This window comes from Acanthopagrus latus, chromosome 4 (genome assembly GCF_904848185.1).
Source record: "Acanthopagrus latus isolate v.2019 chromosome 4, fAcaLat1.1, whole genome shotgun sequence".
In the NCBI taxonomy this organism is placed as follows: domain Eukaryota; kingdom Metazoa; phylum Chordata; class Actinopteri; order Spariformes; family Sparidae; genus Acanthopagrus; species Acanthopagrus latus.
Genome location: NC_051042.1, coordinates 14,810,185 through 14,832,521, shown reverse-complemented (window position 1 = coordinate 14,832,521; position 22,337 = coordinate 14,810,185). Strand labels below are relative to the sequence as shown.

The following is a 22,337-nucleotide window of genomic DNA, read 5'->3' as shown; positions in this document are numbered from 1 at the left end:
AGTGAAGGGTGAGAGACAAACTGGGAGGTGTGGAGGCTAATCATTTTAAACTGATTGTTTTAGTGTCAGATTTCTTGGATCATACCTCTTTTTTTTTGTCAACAACAGCTTATTTCTTTAGGCATGATGTCACTCTAAATATTTAAACAAGTAAAATTGCTGTTTACTATGAAGCAGGTAGAAAAAAAAAAGAGTCTCCCCTGATACCTTTCAGTCCATCTGTCAGAGTGTTTTGCGTATGCACCGTCTCACCCCTCCTTCCTCCCTTCCTTCCTGACATCTGCCTATCCTGTAGTAATCCCAGACCGCGTCTCTCCTCCCCTCAATCTTCAACCTCTTATAAACTTCCCACTTTCACTTCTCCGAGTACTTCTCTTTAACCTCCCCTCGCCTCCAAATCTCATGAGGGTGGGAGCTCAGATGGGGCTCCTGGCGGCACTGGTCGCTCTGCTCTTCCTCTACACTCCAGGTACTTCCTCAAGTTCATTTTCAAGCTTGTTCGGTGAAGCACTGTTTACAAACTATAGCAGGATTTCATGTGAATCGTGAAACTGTGTTCAGTGCGTGGAGCTCAGGGGTGCAGTGGTTTTAGACACCTGGAGAACGGGCAGACGTTTTTCCGTTACGGAGGACTGCTGGTGATCTTCCGCTGCCGTCCTGGCTACAAGCTCCATGGATACAAAACCAACAGCTGTGTGTCAGGACGCTGGTCCCGGGACACCCCGGTCTGTGTTGGTGAGATGCTTCATCACAATCTTTTCACTGTGTACCTTTTTATATTTTAGTTTCCAGTTTTCTTATAGATACATTTAGAGGACGGTGTTAACTCATGTGTCTTTATTTTAGTTCAAGTATATCTAGATTTTGCTCGTATTACGGTGCACAGCAGACAGTTGATAAGACAGCAACAGCAAAGGTTAACGAAGTTCACAGGTCAGATTCCAACTTTGAATCACTTTCCACAATGTTCTCTCCTCCGTCAGGCTCTGGCTGCTCCAGCCCGGGTCCACTCACCCACGGATCCATCAGCGTGAGCGAGGATGGCTCCTGGTCGATGTTCAGCTGTAATACTGGCTTTCGGCTACACGGGCCCTCAATGTTATACTGTAAGGGCCACACCTGGAACAGCACAAAGCCTGTATGCAAAGGTCAGCATGGAAAACTCTCAGCTGTTACAGAAATAGTTTGACATTTAAGAAAATGTTATTGTTTTTTTTGTGTGTGTTTTTTTTTGCTTTAATATTAGCAGGTTGATCTCTCTCTCTTGTCTGTCCTGAATTTGTAGCTGTTGTTAGCCACTGGTTTATCTTAGCAGAAAGACAGGACATGAAGAAATGGCTTTCTGCTCGCATGTAATACAACTTAACCAAAACCAAAGTGCAACGTGGAAGGTTGCTTTGCCCTTGTTCCCTCAACAAAAAGCCTGTGGGGCTTCTGAATATGATTTGGTTTATTGCAGAAATGTTGAATTATGCCTTTAAATTTGATATTCAAAACAAACATTGATTTTGTATCACATTCAAATATTTCGTTAATATCCTTCAATTCAAATAATTAGCGGGTATGAGTGAACCAAAAGACACATTTTCAGTCATGTTTGAAAGTTGCTCTGCAAACAAACCCTTTTTTTGTCTTTTTTTCCCTTGTCAGAATCTGACATGATGAGCTCGAGCACACTGCAGAACCTCCAGGCTGCCGCAGCTCTGAAGACCCAACAACAAGCCCACTACGACACCCGCGCGAATGCTGCCTCCAAGGAAGCGAACCTCAAATTTGGCTCGATGTCTCATATGCCATCCCAGATGTCCAGCGATGAGAGAATTAAAACAACTAACCCCAAAATCCTCCTGCAGCAGCATGTTCAGTTTCCTAGTCTTAAAACCAAAGGTGAGGCCCAGACGACTCACAATGAGGCTCAGGAGGCGAACGTTGCTCCAGGAAGAGAAACAGGAACGGGAAAAGACGGCTCAGAGGGACGAGCTTCACATGAGGAAGCAGAGAGGGTGGACGAAGTTACACAAACGTTTGACTCTAAATCACATCCATCTTCCACCATCTCATCTGCCTTATCATTAGTTCCAGGAACCGATCGATCAACGACTACACCACCATCATTTTCAACAGCCCATACACCTGCTGTCACCACTGCCTGGTATACTGGTGGCAGACATACTGTCCCACTTGTCTTTGGATCAACGTCATCACTCTCTGGCTCAACCCAGGATGATGTGACTCCCTCTGTAGTAGTAACAGACTCCTCACAAGGCCAAGGCGAAGACCAAGCGGCTGAAACTAAATTCCTGTCTCCTTCCTTCTCTCCGTCTGGTTCAGGAGATGACGAGGAGACCACAGAGACTTCAACCCACACTTCATCTACTTCTGCTTATTTCGTTTCCACCAGTTCTTCCTCGGCTGCTTCCTCTGTACTCTCCTTCTCGACTCCGCATCCCTCCTTTTCTGATGTGACTTCCGTCAGGACCGGCTCAGCCCAGTCCAATACGAAACCCCAGCTGCCTCGTGTCTCCTCTCCCTCGAATGCCTCCACCCCCTCTGAGCCCAGATCTCACTGGACTGATCATCACAACATTACGGTGAACGCCACCTCCAGACCCCCTCTGCTGCCTCTGAGCCTCGGCAGACGGCCCGTGTGCCCGTACCCACCTGTGCCTGCTCACGGGACCTTCTACTTCCGTAATGTAGAGAATCCAGGTCCCAGAGAGTACAGGCATTACATACAGTACGCCTGCTACCCAGGTTATACGCTGGCTCATGGAGATGTGCACAGCTACTGCCAGCAGGGGGGGACCTGGAGCGGAGTCACACCCGTTTGTCGAGGTAGGTGACGTTACTGTTTCATAGAGAGTCTTTTAGTCATTTGAGAACGATGCAGTTGTGCTCACTGATAAGAATTGGTTTAAGATCTTTATTTGCCAGCGTACTAATAGTAGTTTTTTAAAGAAAATATTTTTTCGTTGTTTGTTTTTGTAAGACGGTTCTTTTTGGGTTAGGGTTATTTTACTTCAGTAACATTTTTGATACAGTCACTGAATTCCTGAGCTGCCAAATCACCTAGAGTAACTATTTAGTCTTTATTTCCTCTGCCAAGGAGATCATGTTTTCACCAGTGTCCGTTTGTTATTTGTTTGTTAGTTTGTTGGTTGCTTTGTGAGCAGCGTTACATAAAAAAGTGTTGAATGGATTTCAACAAAACTTGGATGGAAGTCTGATCTCAGTCCAAAATTGACGCCACTAACTTTTGGTGTGAATCTGGATAAAGGGACTGTTTGTTTACCAGCATCCTCTACACCTATTTTTTAAGCCAGAAGTCTTTGTGTTGTAATGGGCTTTCAGCAATCTGACAGTCACACGAGGACGATTGCAAAATCACCCAAAAAACTTGTGCAAGAAATACAGAATTTCTGTCTAAACAAAATACAGAAAAACTTGCTCATGCATTAATTTACAGCAGGTAATGCTGCTGTAATAGTGTCTTCAGAGGTATGGGTAAAAAGTCAATCAGGCAATTGTAGCTTTTCCACAATGCTACAGCCACTAACCCCATAAACAGCAAGAAGATGAGCCAATGGCCTGGTCCTAAAATCACTGCACTGCCTACCTGTGCGTCCAGGATAGATATTTCAGTCTTATTGCTCGTCAATAAAGCACAAAATGGCCTCAGGCCTCAATACATCTTTGATTTACTTGTACGCTACAGAGCATCTAAACCCCTCAGGTCCTCCCGGATCTAAACCAGGAAAAGAGAAGAAGGTTTTAGTTTTTAATGCTCTCCACCTGTGGACCATGCTGCCTGAGTACCTGAGGTCTGCTAAAACTGTTAAAAGCTTCTCAATTCAGGGCATAAAACATTCACATGGCTTTCCAATAAATTTGAGTCATAACTTATTTTTGCTTTTTAACTATTTTTTTTTTTTTGGCTTGCCTTTGCTTTTATTGTCTTTTAAATTCATGTTTAACATTTTCTTCAAGGTTCACGATGTAGCTTTGGGAACACATGTGGATCAGAAGAGAAAGATTTTCATTTTTTTATATGCCTGAACAGACTAACTTAATAAACTCAACATTTTCATGACTGAATAATCTGAATTAACAAACTGGCCTTAAAGGACAACACATTTTCATTCTGCGTTACTTTGTTTGTATTTCCAGTGTTGTGTTGTTCCAGTTTGTATTATTGCCTCATTATCATCAATTGTTCTATAAATAAACCTGGATTGCCTTTCAGAGTTGACACCATGTTCAGTTAACAACGGAGGCTGTTCCCAGCTGTGCTCTCACCACCAGCACTACGACCAGAGCTCCAGCCAGAACCAGACGAGGACCAGGTGCCACTGCAGACCTGGATTCACTCTGCTGGATGACGGAAGAACCTGTCGCGGTGAGCATATTAATCTGTTTTTTCTCGTTCCCCCGGGGCTTTCACTGTGACTGTAACATTCTCCTGAATCCTGTGCAGACCCCCGGGCTCTTCCTAATAACAGCACAGTGTGCACCGAGGCATGTTCCAGCACAGCAGGGAATCTCCTTCACATGTTTTATGTGTTTGATGTTTCATGGCTCACAGAGGAGCGTAAGTGGGCTGTGAAATTTATGGCAGCACAATCACTTGAAAGACTGACATTTTACTTTGTATGCTGTGTCAAGTTGCGCGTGCCTGCTCACAGACAACCTGTCATTTGTGGGGGCCATCAGTGGATGCTGTTGAACAGTGTTATTACCATTGTGGCTTGACAGACTGTCCTGTCCAGACTATCATAGTTTGACTGATTATAGTTTTGAAAATTCCACTGCAGCGAAATAAGGCTTATAAACATTCCCGTCTGACAGACTGTTCAGTAAAGAAAATTTATTTCCAATAATTTCTTTTTTTTTGGAACTGGCACATGTCCACATGTCTGTCTATATGCAGAGATGTGCCAGAAAATGGAGACATGTTGAACCCTCAACACAGAAGAGGCAGGTATATCAAGAGACACATCAGGCTGGGGAGATGGTGTTTTCCTAGATGGCAGCAAAACGAGGGCAGACCTGATATACAAGCTTCTCTGAGTCCTCTCTGCACATCCTTGTTTCCTGTCTCTGAAGAACAGGAAGCCAGAAAAAAAAACAAAAAAACATCTGTATTATGGTTTGCTCGTTACAGGCCACAACAGCCAGCAAAACATGGGAGACACATCAGTGAGGTTCAGATTCTAGCTTCATTCAGAGCGGCAGGGGAGACGACCACCTTTCATCTGCTGCTCTCGTCCTTTCATCTCCCTGTCGCCTGGCCTGTGTGTTCTTGTCGGATTGACATAAAGAGTGTGTTTTATTTCATCTGCGTCCACTCAAACTCAGTGCAAGATGCGTGTCTGCGTTTTATCTCTGTCGTTTACATGCGTGAAGATTTAGATGAGTGTGTGGAGGGGCAGCATCAGTGTCAGCAGAGGTGCATCAACACGTTCGGCTCCTTTCAGTGCAGCTGTGATGACGGATATCAACCAGCTCGCGATCAGACCTCCTGCACAGGTGTGTGTGTGTGTGTGTGTGTAGTTGTGTTATTTTATTACATCTCAGTCTGTGAATGTCTTTTACATCTATGAGCAAAGTGTTTTCGTTTACATCATTCACCATCTTTCCAGATGTGGACGAGTGCCTGCTGCCTGCCGCTGTAACAGGCTGCGTGTTCGGTTGTGTTAACACTCCCGGGAGCTTCCACTGCCAGTGTCCTGCTGGCTACAGCCTTCAGTCTGCAGACAGCCACTGCCAAGGTTAGGAGACGCTCGCGAAACATACTGTGAACCATGACGTTCTCTTTTTGGCCATGCTACAGCAGCGTGGCTCTAGGTATGGTACTGTTCGTCAATTGACTTCTGGGTCTTTATATATATGCCAGACTTTTTGAGCCTGTTTTTCATTGGGTTCATTTGTAATTTGAAAGATACAGCTTGTAATGACTTGGTTAGATAAACAGTTGATAGTGTTTAATCTTAGTTCCTAACTATACATTATTTTGCAATTTCTGATTTTTCTGAACTCATTTTCTGAATCAGTTAATACTACACAGAGCCTCAATTTGGTTTCAAGAAAGTGAAAATCCTAATTTTTGTGGTCATTAATCTGATCACTGTGAATATTCTGCAACGACTATTTACACAAATACTTGCTGTAATTTATCCTCACTGTCTATATTAAATCTCAACAAAATTTAGGGCCCAAACTCTAAAACTCATTTGTAGTACAGCTATAGGATCTCGCAAGATACCATGACTGAAATAGATTTTTTTTTTTTTACATCACTGTTTTTTTTTTTAAGAAGGTCTATTTTGGGTGAGCTGGAATGACACAACAGATATGGTTAGTTAGTTCCTACATGATACCATTCAAGTTTATTTTGTTAGGTTAATTATTATATAAGTGTTACATATCTTGTGTGATTAGCCCTCCCTCTCAGGGCCTCCTATATCTTCTTAGGGGCAGCGCCATTGAAATTTGATTGCAGGTGCTTTGGCTGTGCTCCAGCACTGACTGGGGGCGCTCCTAGAAATACAGTATGTGCACACATAAACAGTCGTGGATATGCATATATTGTTTTGCAAGTGTTCCAGACTTGTATTGTTATGTCACTGTCTGACATTCACTCAATACAAAAGCCAAACAGACTAAGAAACAACGACATTTCAATTACATTATTTTTTTTTACTGAAAATACATTTTGCATATAAATAACATGCATTTTGTTTATTCTGTTCCACCAATGTTAAATTGGAATCAAAGGCTTTTAGGAAATGAACTTTAAGGAAAATATTGTGCATTGACACTAGCACAACCAGAAAAGCTATTTATTCTGCCACTGTCTAAACTGAGATTGATGAAAAACCTGAAGGCATTTTCATCCACCTGCAGAAAAGAATTTTGTACTTGGGCTAGCACAACCAAAACATACAAACATTTTTACTCCACCGCTGTCAGATCATCAAACTGAGTTTTATGAAATTATCCAAAGGCATTTGACATGCACATGAAAAAAGTAAATCACATTTTTTTAAACATGTAACATTACCTCGTCTAGCACCAGCACAACCTGAACATGCAGTCATGAGGCACCGACCTATGAGGCCGCCATCTCAAAACACAACTGCAGGACAGTGGAAACACAAATTGTTGCCGATCATGGGGTCCACAAGCCGTGCGTGTGGTGCTATCAGCATCAGCAGGCGTGAGCTCCCTGGCTCCGGGCATTAGCTCCCCGGGCGCGGGGCTGGGACCAGCGCTTGAGGCGGTCGCGGTAGCCTCCCCATCCGACTGTGAGGTCCTGTTGCTGCCCGATTCCATAACGGTACCTTTCTCCACATCAGTAACCGCAGGCGCGGTAACTGGGTCTTCCAAGCGAGGGAGACGAGAAGTAGGGCCATCTGATTCTGATATCGCGGTACCGTCGGATTCCACAAAGTTGTTGTTGTTGTTGACATTCATAGTCATACAATGATAGCCGACAACGTAGCCGACACAAATACGTGACACCTGACACTTCACATTTGACCTTGAGTTAAAATCAATAAATACATTTGATAACATAATTCATTAAGGACATTTTCAGACAGAAATTAGATACAAAGCGCATGAGATGTCTTAAAAATATTATTATTGGATTGCGGGGGTGCTATGCCACTACTAGGGGGAGCTGAAGCACCGGCAAGCCCCTCCTTGGTGCCGCCTATGGGTAGAAATCTCACATGGTCCGTGCTGAAACAGACCTGGTCCTCGTCAGTTGTCGGTTTAGTTGGTGTCGGGATGAGAACAGTCGTCGGTTGAGGTTGTGCTTCTCCGAAAGACGTTCAGTGAAATCTTTTAAAATGGCCGCGGCTCGTCACGTTCAACTGTCAGTTTTGTTTATGTTCGAAATGATGACGTGACAGAGCGTTGTGATCATGTCGCGTGCCGGGCTGTGTCTCTACACATCTATGAGTAAAGTCACTTTTCACCTCACAAATCAAATGTAAAACGTGGGTTTTCTTTTGTCTTCATATCAGCCTGCAGATTGTGTACTTACAGCATCTTGATATCACCTGTATATATAAAAAAAAAAACAACAACCCTAAAGTTGTATTTTTAAATCTCAGTTGCTATACAGCAGACTAGTTTGGATGTGGTGTGTTAATACACTTTGACATATGAGGAAAATCATTTAATACAGCATATAGCTGATATAATTTCTGGTTGAACTATAGGCCTCCCTTAAAATCATGATCCATACATTTTAGCCATCTGATGCTTCTTTATTCAGGCCTACTAGTGATATCTGTGTAATGTACTTAGTCCTAATGTCAGAATAGAGAGGATGTTTGTACATATCAGACTAAAAACACATCCAGTCATCGCATTTCACTCAACACTACTGTGTGCTTTCCACTTAAGACATGCCAATATAACAGCTGATTAAACAATTTTATTTCATGACAAAAGGAAAAATTCAATATGAACTAAACAAGAGCAATGAATGAATCATTGTTTGATTATGAACATGTTGGAAATTAATTCAGAGAAAACACATATGGCTGGATTACAGTACTAAAATAACAACAGACACTATAAAAGAAGAAACAACACAATAAACAAGAAAGTTTGCAAAAAAATAAATAGAATACATTGGAAGTCATTTGAAGTTAGTTTAGCATGTGAACACAGAGCTCCACCTTCCCTTGGCACCACGAATTAATCCTCCACTTGTGGGACACACTGTAATCTGGACAGCATGACTTGTGCAGTCACTCACCAGTCTTCATTGATGAACAGCATCTGGGCATGAAGCTGAACAGTGTTTACTGTGGTTTCTGGTAGAAGTTATCAAAACACAAAGAAGCCACACAGTGGAGCTGTTCTGTAGGTAGCTGATGTCACCTGAGGCCTTTTAGTTTACTCTACCATATTCACCACTTCATTGGCATTTGCCCAAATTTGACCCACCCACACTGACACATGTGACTTATTTTATATTTTCTCATGTCTACATCACATCTGTATGTCTTCTTTACAACAGCTGCGGTTTGATTTCATTGTTATTACTGTGATTTATTTTGTCTTTGTGCCCTTTTGCTGGGTGAAGAACAGATCAACCAAAACCAAGTAAATCATTCATTATTCGTTAATTACACTTGAAATCATTCATGTTATTGTGATCTTACCAATTAAACATTGGTTCTGACTCTATAAGATTACATTACAGACACATTTCTTAGTAATTTCCTGGAAACACCTTAACAAATTATGGCTCTGCACAATTACGTTTTAACTGTAGCATGCCCCAACGCGCTTGGATTACAAGGGCCCATTCAATGCTGCTTGCAGCTTTAACTGTTACTATTATTAAAGTATGCCCATTGAACGTGATAAACTTAACTTTGCATTGACATATTAGCCCTCAGCTTCTGGCCGTGTTAGCATGCTGGTATTGATAAGTGTGTTTCATATACAGCGTCAAAGAGCAAGCATAGCTCTGAGGGATTTTTCTCAGTTAGTTTTCATTACTCAATGAATGTTATGTCCCTCTTTGTCAGGATATTTCACAGACTGTGTTGACTGTGCAAAAAAATAAAATACCACTAGAGGGGCAAAATGTGTTCCCACCTCAAGAAAGACAATGTCCTACATTTTACATACATTACTGTACAACTACTACATGCTACAGAATAAAGCCATTTGAACAAGTAATTGAATTTTTCTTTCCAAGTTTTTTTATTAAAAAAAAAAAAAAAAAGAAATTGTGTGGGAACCGGAGCACCCGGGGAAAACCCACACAGGCATAGGGAAGGTGTGTTAAAGGGATTTTCCGGTATAAGTTTAATCCATGGTCTAACACACCCTGACACCGAGTAAGAGCCCCCCTCGAGAGATCAAGTTAGCGGACCGCTAGTTTACGTAGTTTCAGCAACCTCAGAAATGACCACACGATGACAGTACACTACAGTGTACGCCTCCAACGAGAAGCTGCCATCAGAAGGCCACAAATAACGCTCAGAACAGCACCAAACTTCAGCAACAGTACAAACAGGGACTCAGTACATAGCTCAAGGCATCCAACCTCCACTAGCTTAGCCGGATTGCTATTGTAGAGTTAACACAACTCACCACTCTCCTGCTGCAGCCACCTGTTGTGGTGAAGCCCTCCGTGTCAATTACCAAGTGCAGGAACTCTGCTGCACTTGATAATCGACTCGTCAAGACTTCCCCACAACAGGAGGAGAGTTGTGAGTTGTGTTGACTTTACAGTAGCAATTTGGCTAAACCAGCGGAGGTTTGATTCCTCAAACTATGTGCTGAGACCCTTTTTGTACTGTTGCTGAAGTTTGGTGCTGTTCTGAGCATCATTTGTGGCTTTCTGCTGGCAATTTCTTGTTGGAGGCGTATACTGCAATGTGTTATCGTGCGGTCATTTCTGAGGTTGCTAAAACTACGTAAACTAGCGGTCTGCTAACTTGATCTCTCGAGGGGGGGTCTTACTCTGTGTCACGATGTGTTAGACCATGGATTAAACTTACACCAGAATATCCCTTTAACTCCACACAGACAGCACACATGTAGCACACAGTATGGGAAGCATTTCTGATTAGCTCCTCGTACTATGTCTGCAAGAGTGTGCTGCTGTTTGGAGGTAACACTGATGTAGTGCCAACCCATGCCTGACCACAGATGACGTGTGGTATCTACTGGCTGTCTACAGTAAAGATGTTCTTGATGTTGATGTTTGATGGCGACTGTGACAGCTTGAGTTGTTGAAGCCATCTCACTTCTTCCACTTCTGTGGTTTCCTCAATCCCAGAAAGTGACGGACTCTTTTCCAGGAAGACTTTTTTGGTGCTGGGTGAGTCTCCTTGGAGACTTGAGTCGCGTCTAGAAGTTCAAGGACCGGGGCAGTAGCAATGGATTCCTGCTCACACGCCTTTTCTTCAGGGATTTTGGTCACCTCCAGAAGTTCAGGGGCCGAAACATTATCGATGGACTCCTGCTCGCACGCCTTCTCCTCGGGAATTTTGGTCACCTCCAGAAGTTCGGGGGCTGAGGTAGTAGCGATGGACTCCTGCTCGCACGGCTTCTCCTCTGGGATTTCAGCTTCCTTCAACGCCTTAAGCTCTGTGGAGAGGACAAGGCCGCGAGAGATCTGAACAATAAGCTGAGTTTTCAGCTCCTCCAGTTGTCTCTCATAATGTTCCTCCTTCTCCAGGGTCTTTTGCTTGAGATTGTTGATTTCCTTGGTCATGCTGTGACGGAGGTCGTCCTTCTCAGCCTTCAAGTTGGTAATGACCTGCAAGTCTTTCAACACTGTGTCTGCATGAGCCTTGACTGCTTTCTCAAGCTCCCGTTGCAGACTTTCAGCCTGCTGTCTCACAGTGATGACTTCAGAGTCATACTCTTGGCTGATTCTGTCCAGTTTCTCTTGGAGAAGGTTGTTCTTCTGCTGCTCCATCTGGAGCTCAGCAGTAAACTTGTCCTGGCTGGATGCTTGTGCCATTTCCAGCTCCTTGTGTTGTTGTTGAAGGAGTTTTCTTTGCTGGGCTTCCCTCTGAAGCTCGTGTTGAAGAGTCTCAACCTGCTGTCTGACTTCAATGACATCAGTCTCATACCTAACATAAGAACAGATAAGATGAGATTAGTATAAGGATACATATACTACACAGTAACTGTCAAATGTACGCACATAATATATGCAATATATAATAAATACCTGAGTCTGAGCTCATTGTAGGAGACGCTGATCTGATCCAGTTCTTTCTGAAGAAGACTGTTCTTGTCCTTCTCCGCCTGGAGGTCAGCTTGATACTTCTCCTCATTGATTAAATGGGCAACCTTCAGCTCCTCGTAATCTTTATGAAGATCCTTCTTCTTCTTCTGCCTGGTGTTATCCCTCACCTGAGTAGCTATCTTTGCGCTGCTGAGAGTAGCATCATCGCTGTACTTTCTCAGCCGCTCCAGCTCTCTGGTGGTCTCTTTCCCTCTATTGATGTACATTTCCTTGAGGGTTTTCTGCTTTTTCAGCTGCTCTCTGGTGTCTTCGAGCTCTTGGATAAGTCTCTCCCGAGACATGTCTGTGGGGCGCTCGCTAGAGTTCTCCATTTGTTCGGCTGGTATTTTCGGTCTCAGAAAATAACTGATAAATTATTCACTGATAAACAAATACCGTCACCTTGTTCCTCACTTTTCTCTCTCACGATAACACGGATGTGTCTGCGTTCGATGAAAGATCGGACTGAGGAAGTGTTGTCCTGCGAACCTGCCCTTAATATAGGCACGGAATGGAATGTTGGTGTGGAGGTTCTATTTGGCTTTGATTGTTTCGCTTTGATCACCACAGACACACACACACACACACACACGCACAGACACACGCACACGCACACACACACACACACACACACACACACACACACACATACACATACACATACACACAGACACACACACACACATACACATACACATACACAAACATAACATTAACAAATAAAATGTCAAATACAAAAAATGGTTACATTGGGTAATTAACATCATACTTTTCATGGTAATTGTGTTGTTGTTGTTTTTTTAACATCTCTGTACCCATCATGTTAATGCATTATTACTCATTATCCTCTACATTCTTTCCTAATCACCCACCACCATGAAAAGGGACACGTTACCACACCAGATAGAAGGCCTTTTAACACAACAGTACATGTGGCACTTGTGAAACCATTGCAGATAGACCTATTAAACTCTAGTCATATTTCCTAAATGTTTCAAGGCACAAATGTTGTTGACATAAAATACTTTTGAATAAAGTAAAATACTACAGACCAGTTAGTATAGCTAGTATACTATCTAAAGTGTTAGAACGGATCTTGCTTGATAGGCTTCAAGAGCTGTAACTACTGACAACCACGTTGGATTCAAAGCTAAGCAAGGCACTGACTTGTGTATTTATACTTTAAAAGAGCTTTTCTCTAACTATAAAAGGCACAATTCAACAATGTTTATGTGCTTTTTAGATGCGGCCAAAGCCTTTGACCGCATTAATCATGGCAAACATTTTATTAAGCTGCAAGAGAGAGGGGTGCCCACATACTTAATAAGAACTCTGCATTATTGGTACTCACGCCAAACCATGCAAGTTACATTGGGCAAAACAATATCGAACCCATTCCCTGTTACTCATGGGGTCAGACAAGGCGGAATATTGTCACCTGTACTTTTCAACTTGTATATGGATGGCCTGTCTAGAGAAATAGAGGAGTGTAAGACTGGATGTATGGTGGGGAATCAACTTATTAAAGGGATAGTCCAGGGTTTTTGAAGTGGGGTGATATAAAGTACATATCTATGGTCAGTTTGTTCCCTACCGTAATCACTGATCAGCGCAGCCTCAGTTTGGAGAAGTAGAGAGCCGCTCCAGCTAGATGCTCAGCTTTGTACTGCAGTGAACAGGGTCCAGAGAAAAAGCGTAATAAACCATCTAAAACAAGGCTCACCTTAAAAAATTTGTAACAGTTCAAGTGTACATTGTACAGGGAAAATTCACACCGCTTTACATCACCGTCAGACCAGCCTTTCTTTTGGCACTACATTTTCTCAACCGCAGAACCCCCGTGTCCCTACGCATGAGCACTAATGCAGAAGGATACGGAGAGTTAAGTTCTGTTTTTAGCGTAGGTAATCCAGCAGCTGGGCCTCACACTGTATTCCGCCACTCGCAGATCAGCTGTTGCCCAGTTATGCTAGTGCGTAGGGATATGCAGGTTCTGCGGTTGAGAAAATGTAGTGCCAAAAGAAAGCGCGGTCTGACGGCGATGTATAGCGGTGTGAATTTTACCTCCCAATTTTCTCTCTGTGGCGCTGCGTGACACCTGACACTTCACCTTTGACCTTGCGTTAAAATCAATAAATAAATTTGATAACATAATTAATTAAGGACATTTTCAGATAGAAATTAGATACAAAGCACATAAGATGTCTTAAAAATATATTTTATTTAATTAATTTTTATTGGATTTGGTGGGGGTGCTGCGGGGGTGCTATGCCACCACTAGGGGGGGCTGAAGTACTGGCAAGCCCCTCCTTGGTGTCCGCCTATGTATCTTCTACCTAACTGCTTAAACAAAGGCTACTGAAAAAGAAGCACCAAGCATTTCCAACGCAAGAAATATGTTTTTCAGTGCGACTTTGTCCCAGAACCTTTCTATATCATGTCATGATGAGACAAAAAAGACAATATGTAAATAGAATTACAACAGTGTAGGCTTATAGCCTCTACTCTTCCTTCCTTACCCAGATATAGATGAGTGTGCTGGTAATCAGGGGCTCGGGCCATGCGTCGAGCAGTGCCACAACTCACCGGGATCCTACCGATGCTCCTGCTCGTATGGACACATCTTAGCTGGAGACGGTCACAGCTGCATCGCAGAGTGTCCACCTGGGTTCAGGAAGCAGCCAACAGCGACACCTGAGAATTCAACTGCACAAGCTCTCAGGGAGGAGTGTGTAGGTAGGGAGGCTCAGTAGTGCACATACTTATCAGAAGCTCAGTAGATGTAATGTTGCCATCGCCTTTATGAGAATAATTTATTCTTGCTTGATTGAAAATGTTCTAAAATTCATTGCTGTGAAATAAATTGCTCCTCTGGGATGATAAAGATTCCCTTTCCTCCTGCTGGTGTCCACACAGATATAAATGAGTGCCTGGAGGAAAAATGTGAGTGGCAGTGTGTCAACCTGCCAGGCTCGCACCGCTGCATATGTCCCAAAGGATACACACTCCAGAGAGACGGGCGACGCTGCAAGGGTCAGTGGTGTCATCCAGACAAACACACACACACACACACACACACACACACACACACACACACACACACACACACACACACACACATCTGTAACAGCGTTAAGTCTGTGGGACAAGTGTGTCTGCTTGATGACACATTTTGGCAATAGAAATGTAATGATTGAACACAATAAAATAATTGGCACAGATATCAAATAATTTTATGTGTAAATATTTTCTAGACAATGTTTATACTGACTGAGTTTTGGAAAATGCCCTGTCCTCCAGACATAAATGAGTGCAGTCGGAAGAATGGAGGATGTTCCCACCACTGTGTGAACCAGAGAGGTGGACATAAATGTGCCTGTCCAGCAACCCATCGCCTTTCCCCCTACAGCTGGAAAAAATGTCTACCACGGACCACAGCGAACTCTGCTGGCTGAGACGGGAAATGCCTCAAATTGAAAATCAAACTAAAATAAGCTAAAGATAAATACTTGTGAAATGAATGGACCGAAACATCATACATGTTGAATGCTTGGCTCTGCATTGGTGAAAAACCTGGTTGCTGAAATGTCAAACTGGTAGAAATGGCAGCTGAACTGCACTACCCAAATAAGCTAAGAGTTGAATCACATCGCTAGAAAAGCTGGGAGCTGCAAAGTGAAATGATTTGCTAGAATTGGAAGCTGAACTGCATTACCTAAATAAGCTAAGAGTTGAATTACATTGGTAGAAAAGCCGAATGAATTGTGCTGTGAAATGATTTGCTAGAATTTGTGGCAGAACTGCTTTCCCTGCTGAAAAAAACAGCATAGGCCAGCATCATGTGTTGTGTTTTGGTGCTGGTCTATGCTGTTATAGGAAGTTACAAGCAAAAATGCATGGCTAACAAAGCTGGGAGCTAAACTAGAAAACTGTTTTTCATTTCGTGACATTAAGACATCATGTAGTCCATGCAGTCCTCATTCTTCATGTGCTTACATTAACTACAATCCAACTCAACCTCTGACAGTTTACACCGAAAAAACTTGTGTTATGATAGTAGCAGGCTAACATAACCTCGACCTGCTAGTTTCAAGCAGACAGGAGCAGCGGGCTACAGAGGTCTGATGACCTCTATGTCATTCTACAGTTAATCAACTTCCTTCCTCGACAACTGCTGCCACTACGCTATTTCCACCTTTGCTTCTGAGAGACAAACTTGTACACGAGATTATAGCAAACAATAGCAGATGGACTCCCAACCTAAGCTCGGTTAGTGTGATTCATAGATAAAATCACACATTTCCTCTCTGACATATAGTCAACAGTATGTTGACAATGTCGTGTTTTTATTGGGTTTCTGCAGAAACGAGATATTTTAAATGTTTATATTTTAATTTCATTTTCTTTTTTTAAAAAATTGAATTTTGAATTGTATAAAGTAACGCACATGATGTTTCACTGTCGAAGATTATCTTTGTGATGACATGTGGATATGAGTAGAAACCAATGAGGGGGCTGGATATTAACATAAACACATCAGTATATCTAACACTGTAAGCTATGAGTAGATAATAAGTTAACCATAATGCGGAATTTATATTGTTTGTTCTAAAGGAAAATAAATAAGAGACTTGAACTTGTAAACAGTTTTTTTCAGTTCTTAATAAGGAATTGATGTTGTTGTAGATCGACTTGATCATTTACTATTCAGCGGACAAGGCCTGTAGTTTCAAGCTATTGTGCAGTGCATGTAGATACTCACTAGGTGGCAAAAACACTCTTTCTAACAGGCTGCGGGCACACTGATAAACACCCTCTCTCTCACGCACACAGTGAGTTTCATTTGAAATACCATCGACTCATGTGAGGCGTCGATGCGTTCCCAAAACTTTGAGCACGAAACCAGCCAGCAGAACTGTGAAGTCTGAGCCCTGACCCTACAGCAGGCTCACACACACCTACCTACCACCTACAGCATGTGGTGCTGGGGCTAGAACACAGTATCTACAGCAGAACAACTGCAGCCAACAAAAATGTCTAGATCTTTTGGGATGTTAGAGGTTTGTTGCAGAGAAATGAAAAACGTTGTGGGTCAAGGGAAGATTGATGATGGTTAGAAGTAAATGTAGTAGAAGTAGATAGTTTAGAAATTCTTATGTATTTCATTTTTACCAAGAATATTCCCATTGAGGTTCATAATCTTTTTTAAGTGGGGAGTCCTGGCTAAGACGGCAGTATAGACAGTTTCACATGAGGGAAAAAGTAAAAACTTAAAAACAAGCAAAATGAACAGTTTCACATGAATGATGAAAAAAGTGACTGACTTGAAAAAGTCATCAAATCTGAACATGTGCATTCAGTGCTCAAATACTTCTTAATCCTGTCTTTTAGAATTAATTATATGATTAATCGATAAATTAGGTGGTGACCATTAAGATGTCAGACTAAGAACTAAACAGCTGAGACTGAAGGGAATGTCTTTAGTTTTGCAGATCTTTGGTCATAAGAATCATTGGTCAAGAATTGGACCAGTTTAAATTTTAACCCAATGAGTGCGAGAGGCAAAGTCTGAGGATCACCAAAGTCATTAGATGAAGACTTACGACTTTGGTGATCCTCAGAATTTTTTTCTCTCTGGTAACCATGAATGTTTGTGGAGAAGCCTGTGCAACTGATGAGATATTTCACTGAATAAGTCAAAAGATTTTGTCTCCTTCCTTGTGCTAGAGAAAAAGTGGAAAAGCTCATCAAGGCCAATACTTTTGATGCTCTAAGCACCATGAATATCTATAAACCATCTGACAGAGCGACAGAACGGTAATATCAGCCCGAATGTCCATCCAGTGAGCTCTTTTCAGTGGGCCTGATGAGCAAAGTACATTGCACACTATATATTATTCGAAATACTTATCACTATGGATTCTCCCATACGATTTTTCAGCGCGCACACTTTTGGCTCTACAGGCTTTCAAGCAGCGAGAGCACTGCCAACTCTCATCAGCTCCCATGTTACACTTGAGCTTGAATGTCTGGAGTTGAGTAAACGATGCCAGTTTGACTTGCTTTCATTCCCTTTTGTTTCCCAATCTACATCAGTGCCTTCAGACACTGCCTGCTTTGTGTTTTCAATGCCAGCAGGAGTTCGGGAGGTATTTTCCCATGAAATAAAGTGAGCTCACACACATAATCACTGACGGTCAGACACGCACACAAGCGCACACAAACACACACACACACACACAGTATATATTCTATAGCTTATTACTTTACCAGTTTCCCTGCAATTAATTGTATATTTAAGTATTATCTGCATGTTCATTCATCAAGCCAGAAACTCCATTTTAAAAAAAATCATGTTCTGCATCTTTGTTTTTGCTAGGTGAGTATTTTGTACTAAGTGTCAGTCTAATATCCATGGCAACTCATTTAGGGATCTTTTTGTTGGCCATTGTGTCCCTTCCTCCCTCTCTCACAGACAGACACCGCTATCTGTGTTTATACTTACTTGCCTAGCATCAGGCACATGCAAACTTTCTTGACAAATGTTTTCCTAGTTTTCCGTACTCCTCCTGTCACAGATTTCAGGCTTGCCTCGGTGTGACAGTACATCCATCAGTTGTTAGACAGATACAAAGACGTATCCTCCTGAGGCAGTGTTTCCTTTCAAGCTGTGTGCACCTCCAACAACCTCGCTCCAACTCTCTTAGATTATAGCTGCTGAAGGCTCCTTCTTGACGTCACTCACTTTGAATCCATTCCCTCATCTGTCTGGATCGGCAGCGGCTGCTGTCCTGCCCGTGATGGCGTCTTTACGGGACAGCTGGCAACGTTTACTGCAGTGAGAGACACTGACGGTTTGTTAGAGAGTGTAAGAGAGAGCAGAGCAGAGCAGCAGCCTTATGGCCAGGACTCAGTTCTCACAACTGTATTGCAAACTTAGTAACTTAACAGTAACATATACCTGTCAACTTCACTGTAGACAGGAGACAACGGGTAAAAATTTTGATTTCAAAGTGAACATTGATCCAAGGCAATGCTGCATGAAAGCAAACAAAAGTCAACCAGGAGAGCAGAGGCAGGTTCAGTCCAGGTGAGAGGAACTGAGGAGACACATCTGTTCAGGTTTGCAATCTAAATCCAGTCAGTCTGCAGATCCAGTCAGATATACACATCGTGCAAACTGACCCTTTAACTCATCCATAAGACTCAACCCATGCAAGCGCTGTCTGTCAGTAAGGAGAGATCCTTGTGACGTTAAATACAATATGAAATACAACAATATCAAATAAGTAAGACTCTAATTTAACAACCTGTTTGGTATTTGTAAGTTTAAAGTCAGTAAATAAGTTTTATGATGTAGTTGTATGGAGATAGGGATCATTTAAGTCCCTGTTAATATACAGTCTTTGCCAGTAATTGATATACTTTATGTAGTTGGAACTTTATTGTACTATATTATCATTCATTATCTGTTTTTTATTATCAATGTGAATGTCAAATGGGGAAATAAATGCACTTAACACCTTTGTTTGGCTTTAAAGGCTTTTAATAAACCTGATGCATTTTGTTGCAAAACAGAAACATAACCTTGTTTGTTTACAGGTCCCTTCAGAGTTCAGCAGTCAGTATAGATGAATCCATTGACTTCCAGTAAATAAGAAATAAATGGACAAATCCTAAAGTATTGTCCTATAGTATCATCCACTGAGTGAAGTGAAGCAGAAGTGCTATAAATTTTAGTTTTGTAATCTCATTCTCATCAACAATGTTGCATTGTTCCAGCATCTTAAAACGGACTGTTGGCGTCAACATTTTAAAAAAACAGCAAATACTTTATGATAAAAAGCCATTATTCATGGGGATGTGTACACATGCCCCTCACTAATATATAGCCAGTATTCTTACAGACACTGTGGCGTGTGGATTGACTACGAACTTATTAAAAGATGAGAAGAGGAATCCTTCATCTGAACACGTCGATCAGAGCAGTCAGCTGTGAGGGTTTTAGACAGCAACGCACTCTGTTTTGTGTTTTCGTGCTGTAATTCTCTAAACTGAACTCCTCCTTCGGGGGAAATACTGGAGAAAGTGTTGAAGTTGGCGCCCTGTCTGCCTCAAACTGAGCTCTGACAACAGTCAGACTGTGGTATAACGTGCTGTGGGAGTTGTTGCTGTGGCAACCGTTTTGTGGAGTGTTTGTGAGTGTTTCAAGCTCCCGTGGGATTTGGGGGGGTGGGCGAGCAAGAAGCTGTGTGTGTGTGTGTCTGTGTGTAAATCAGTGTTGGCTGGAAATGCCTGGGTGACCTAATGCACATCTGTGAGTGCTGGACTGATACATGGAGAGAGTTTTTAAAGAGAAAAGCTCCACTTAGGTCTCCGTGTGAGGAAACACAGAGCTGAGTCTCTTATCTGAGTGTCTAAACACAGACAAACAAACAAACAAACAAAAACAAAGAGACAGCAGCCCAGGGGGTCTTGAGTCCTGTTGCTCTGACAGTGTTGACGCTCAGTGTTCAGAGGTGGACAGAAGTGATCAGCTCGTGGCCTCCAGCAGCTGCTCCTGTTCTGAGCTGCCATATCTTATTCATAACCTGCTGAACAGTAACCAGATCCAACGCAGACTCGTTCTCTGGCTGCCGCTCGTACCTGCGCAAAGAGAGGAAAGTCCGAAAGTCCTCTTTCCAGTCAGTTATCTTGCTGTCTTTATTTTGTTTTTAGGCATGCGGTCACATCCTGTTTACAGATCATTTCCCAGCACCGTAAAGGCAGAGAAATGAGTTGCACTTGATTTTATTCAGTTATTCTAAAATCTGATGAAAAAAGGTTTGTCTCATTCAACCAGTACAAAGAAACTTTGTGAAAGATGTACAAATATATACCTGCAGTCTACAGAAGAGTGTTTGAATGTTATCATAGCTGTGTTCATCTTACAAAAATGACGATATTACTCTTTTTGTTTTTTCTTTTCCAAAAAGACTGGACAGAAATGTTAGCTGACAGTGGTGGAAGTCTTCAAAGCCACAAAGTAAAAGTACAACGACAGCAATGTAAAAATACTAATTTACAGCACGCATGCAGAGTAAGTATCAATACAAAGGTATCGTCAGAAAATTTTTCTGAAAGTGTCAAAAAATATATCTGAATGATAATATAGTTTTATTTTCTTTATATACAGTTAAGTAGTTTAGCAGATATTATTATTTAGTTTACCTGTGGTTTCCAAAACTGCTTTATCATGATGGTTCAAAAGATCAAAACTTTTGGGGGCCACTGATTCAATAATTCAGTAATTCAGTGTATTTGACGGGGCAGCATGGTGGGTAAGACAGAGTGTGCATGTTCTCTTCGTGTCTGCATGGGTTCTCTCCAGGTACTCCAGCTTCCTCCCACAATCCAAAGACATGCAAAATCTGTTATTCTAAACTGTTCGTAGGTGTGAATGTGAGCGTGGCGGTTGTTTGTCCCTACGTGTCAACCCTGTGATGAACCAGAGACTTAACCAGGGTGTACCCCGCCATCCCCCAGTGTCAGCTGGGATCGGCTGTGACCATGAAAAGGATACGACGTTTCCGTGGATGGATGTATTTTACAAGATTATCAAATGGGTTTTATGTAAAATATGAATCTGAAAAACAGCAAAACATAAACATCACCATCTTCATCTATACTGTAAATAATTTTGGGCTGGTTCAACTTAAAAGTTCAATTCTTGCCTTAAATATTTGAGTTAGGCTGAATATTTCTCGTTTAAAAGTCTTCCTTTTTTGTGAAACACGATTTAAAGTTAACTTACAAGGTACGTTTTTGATAAAGTTAAGACAGTTGAATCAACATTTCCTCAGTGACACAATAAAAATTGTCTTCCTCTTACACTGACAGAGTGTTTTGTAGAGTCAATGCTTCATCTCACACTAAGAACAGCTGCATCTGCTTCTATTCGTGCTGCTTTGTTCCAGCTTTACCAAAGACAATACATGAGGCTGTTCTCATTTACCCTACATAAATACAAAAAGTGTGATGGGTAAAGATTGAATTCAAAATGTAGCCTTTGTCGTGGTAAGCATTGTTTTCATTATTGTTAAAAAAAAAAAAAAAAAAAAAACACAAACATGTCTTAAAAAGTATCAAAGACACGCAGCAGGTTTCCATAACGGATGTTTTCTTCAAACTTTGAAAAAGACGAGTCTCAGGAGAGTTTTACCTTTTCAAACAATGCATGCTGGGAAGTCTGCCAATATGCTGATCATTGGAAAGTTAGCACTGAGCTGACTGAACTCATTATTTCAAGTCAAGTCAAAAGAGCTCATGTTTATACGCTCTGAAATGATCTGAAAAGAAAAACTCTGACCATTATGTTTAATCAGCTTGAAACAAATAAACTTGTTTATCAATTTTTGTGTTTATCAAGTTATAATTTATCATCTTCACTGACTGAATAAGTTGATTAAAGGTTTTTCTTTCTTCTTTTACTTGGACATGAACAGAAAATACCTTCCAGACAACTTAACCTTTAACCTCGCACACATCTGTTGGAGGATTTTGTTCAAAAGTGAGTTACTGA

The 22,337-nt window shown here is 41.8% G+C and overlaps 2 protein-coding genes and 1 long non-coding RNA gene across 3 annotated transcripts; 1 reads left to right on the top strand and 2 right to left on the bottom strand.

The window, feature by feature from the left end:
- Window positions 1-188: 188 nt before the first annotated feature.
- LOC119018630 (latent-transforming growth factor beta-binding protein 2) lies at window positions 189-16,420 on the top strand. Its single transcript, XM_037096449.1, has 10 exons — window positions 189-469; window positions 562-735; window positions 984-1,148; window positions 1,651-2,835; window positions 4,244-4,396; window positions 5,404-5,526; window positions 5,640-5,768; window positions 14,300-14,512; window positions 14,693-14,809; window positions 15,077-16,420. Exons 1-10 carry the CDS (start codon window positions 403-405, stop codon window positions 15,229-15,231), a joined length of 2,481 nt encoding a protein of 826 aa, XP_036952344.1. The 5' UTR covers window positions 189-402; the 3' UTR covers window positions 15,232-16,420.
- On the bottom strand, window positions 6,360-7,955 carry LOC119018632. The gene is made up of 2 exons (XR_005074806.1): window positions 7,061-7,955; window positions 6,360-6,537 (listed from the first exon to the last, which is right to left on the bottom strand). It is a non-coding gene; the product is annotated as an uncharacterized LOC119018632 (long non-coding RNA).
- Window positions 10,332-12,239, bottom strand: LOC119018631 (cingulin-like protein 1). The gene is made up of 2 exons (XM_037096450.1): window positions 11,720-12,239; window positions 10,332-11,618 (listed from the first exon to the last, which is right to left on the bottom strand). Exons 1-2 carry the CDS (start codon window positions 12,106-12,108, stop codon window positions 10,781-10,783), a joined length of 1,227 nt encoding a protein of 408 aa, XP_036952345.1. The 5' UTR covers window positions 12,109-12,239; the 3' UTR covers window positions 10,332-10,780.
- Window positions 16,421-22,337: the final 5,917 nt, after the last annotated feature.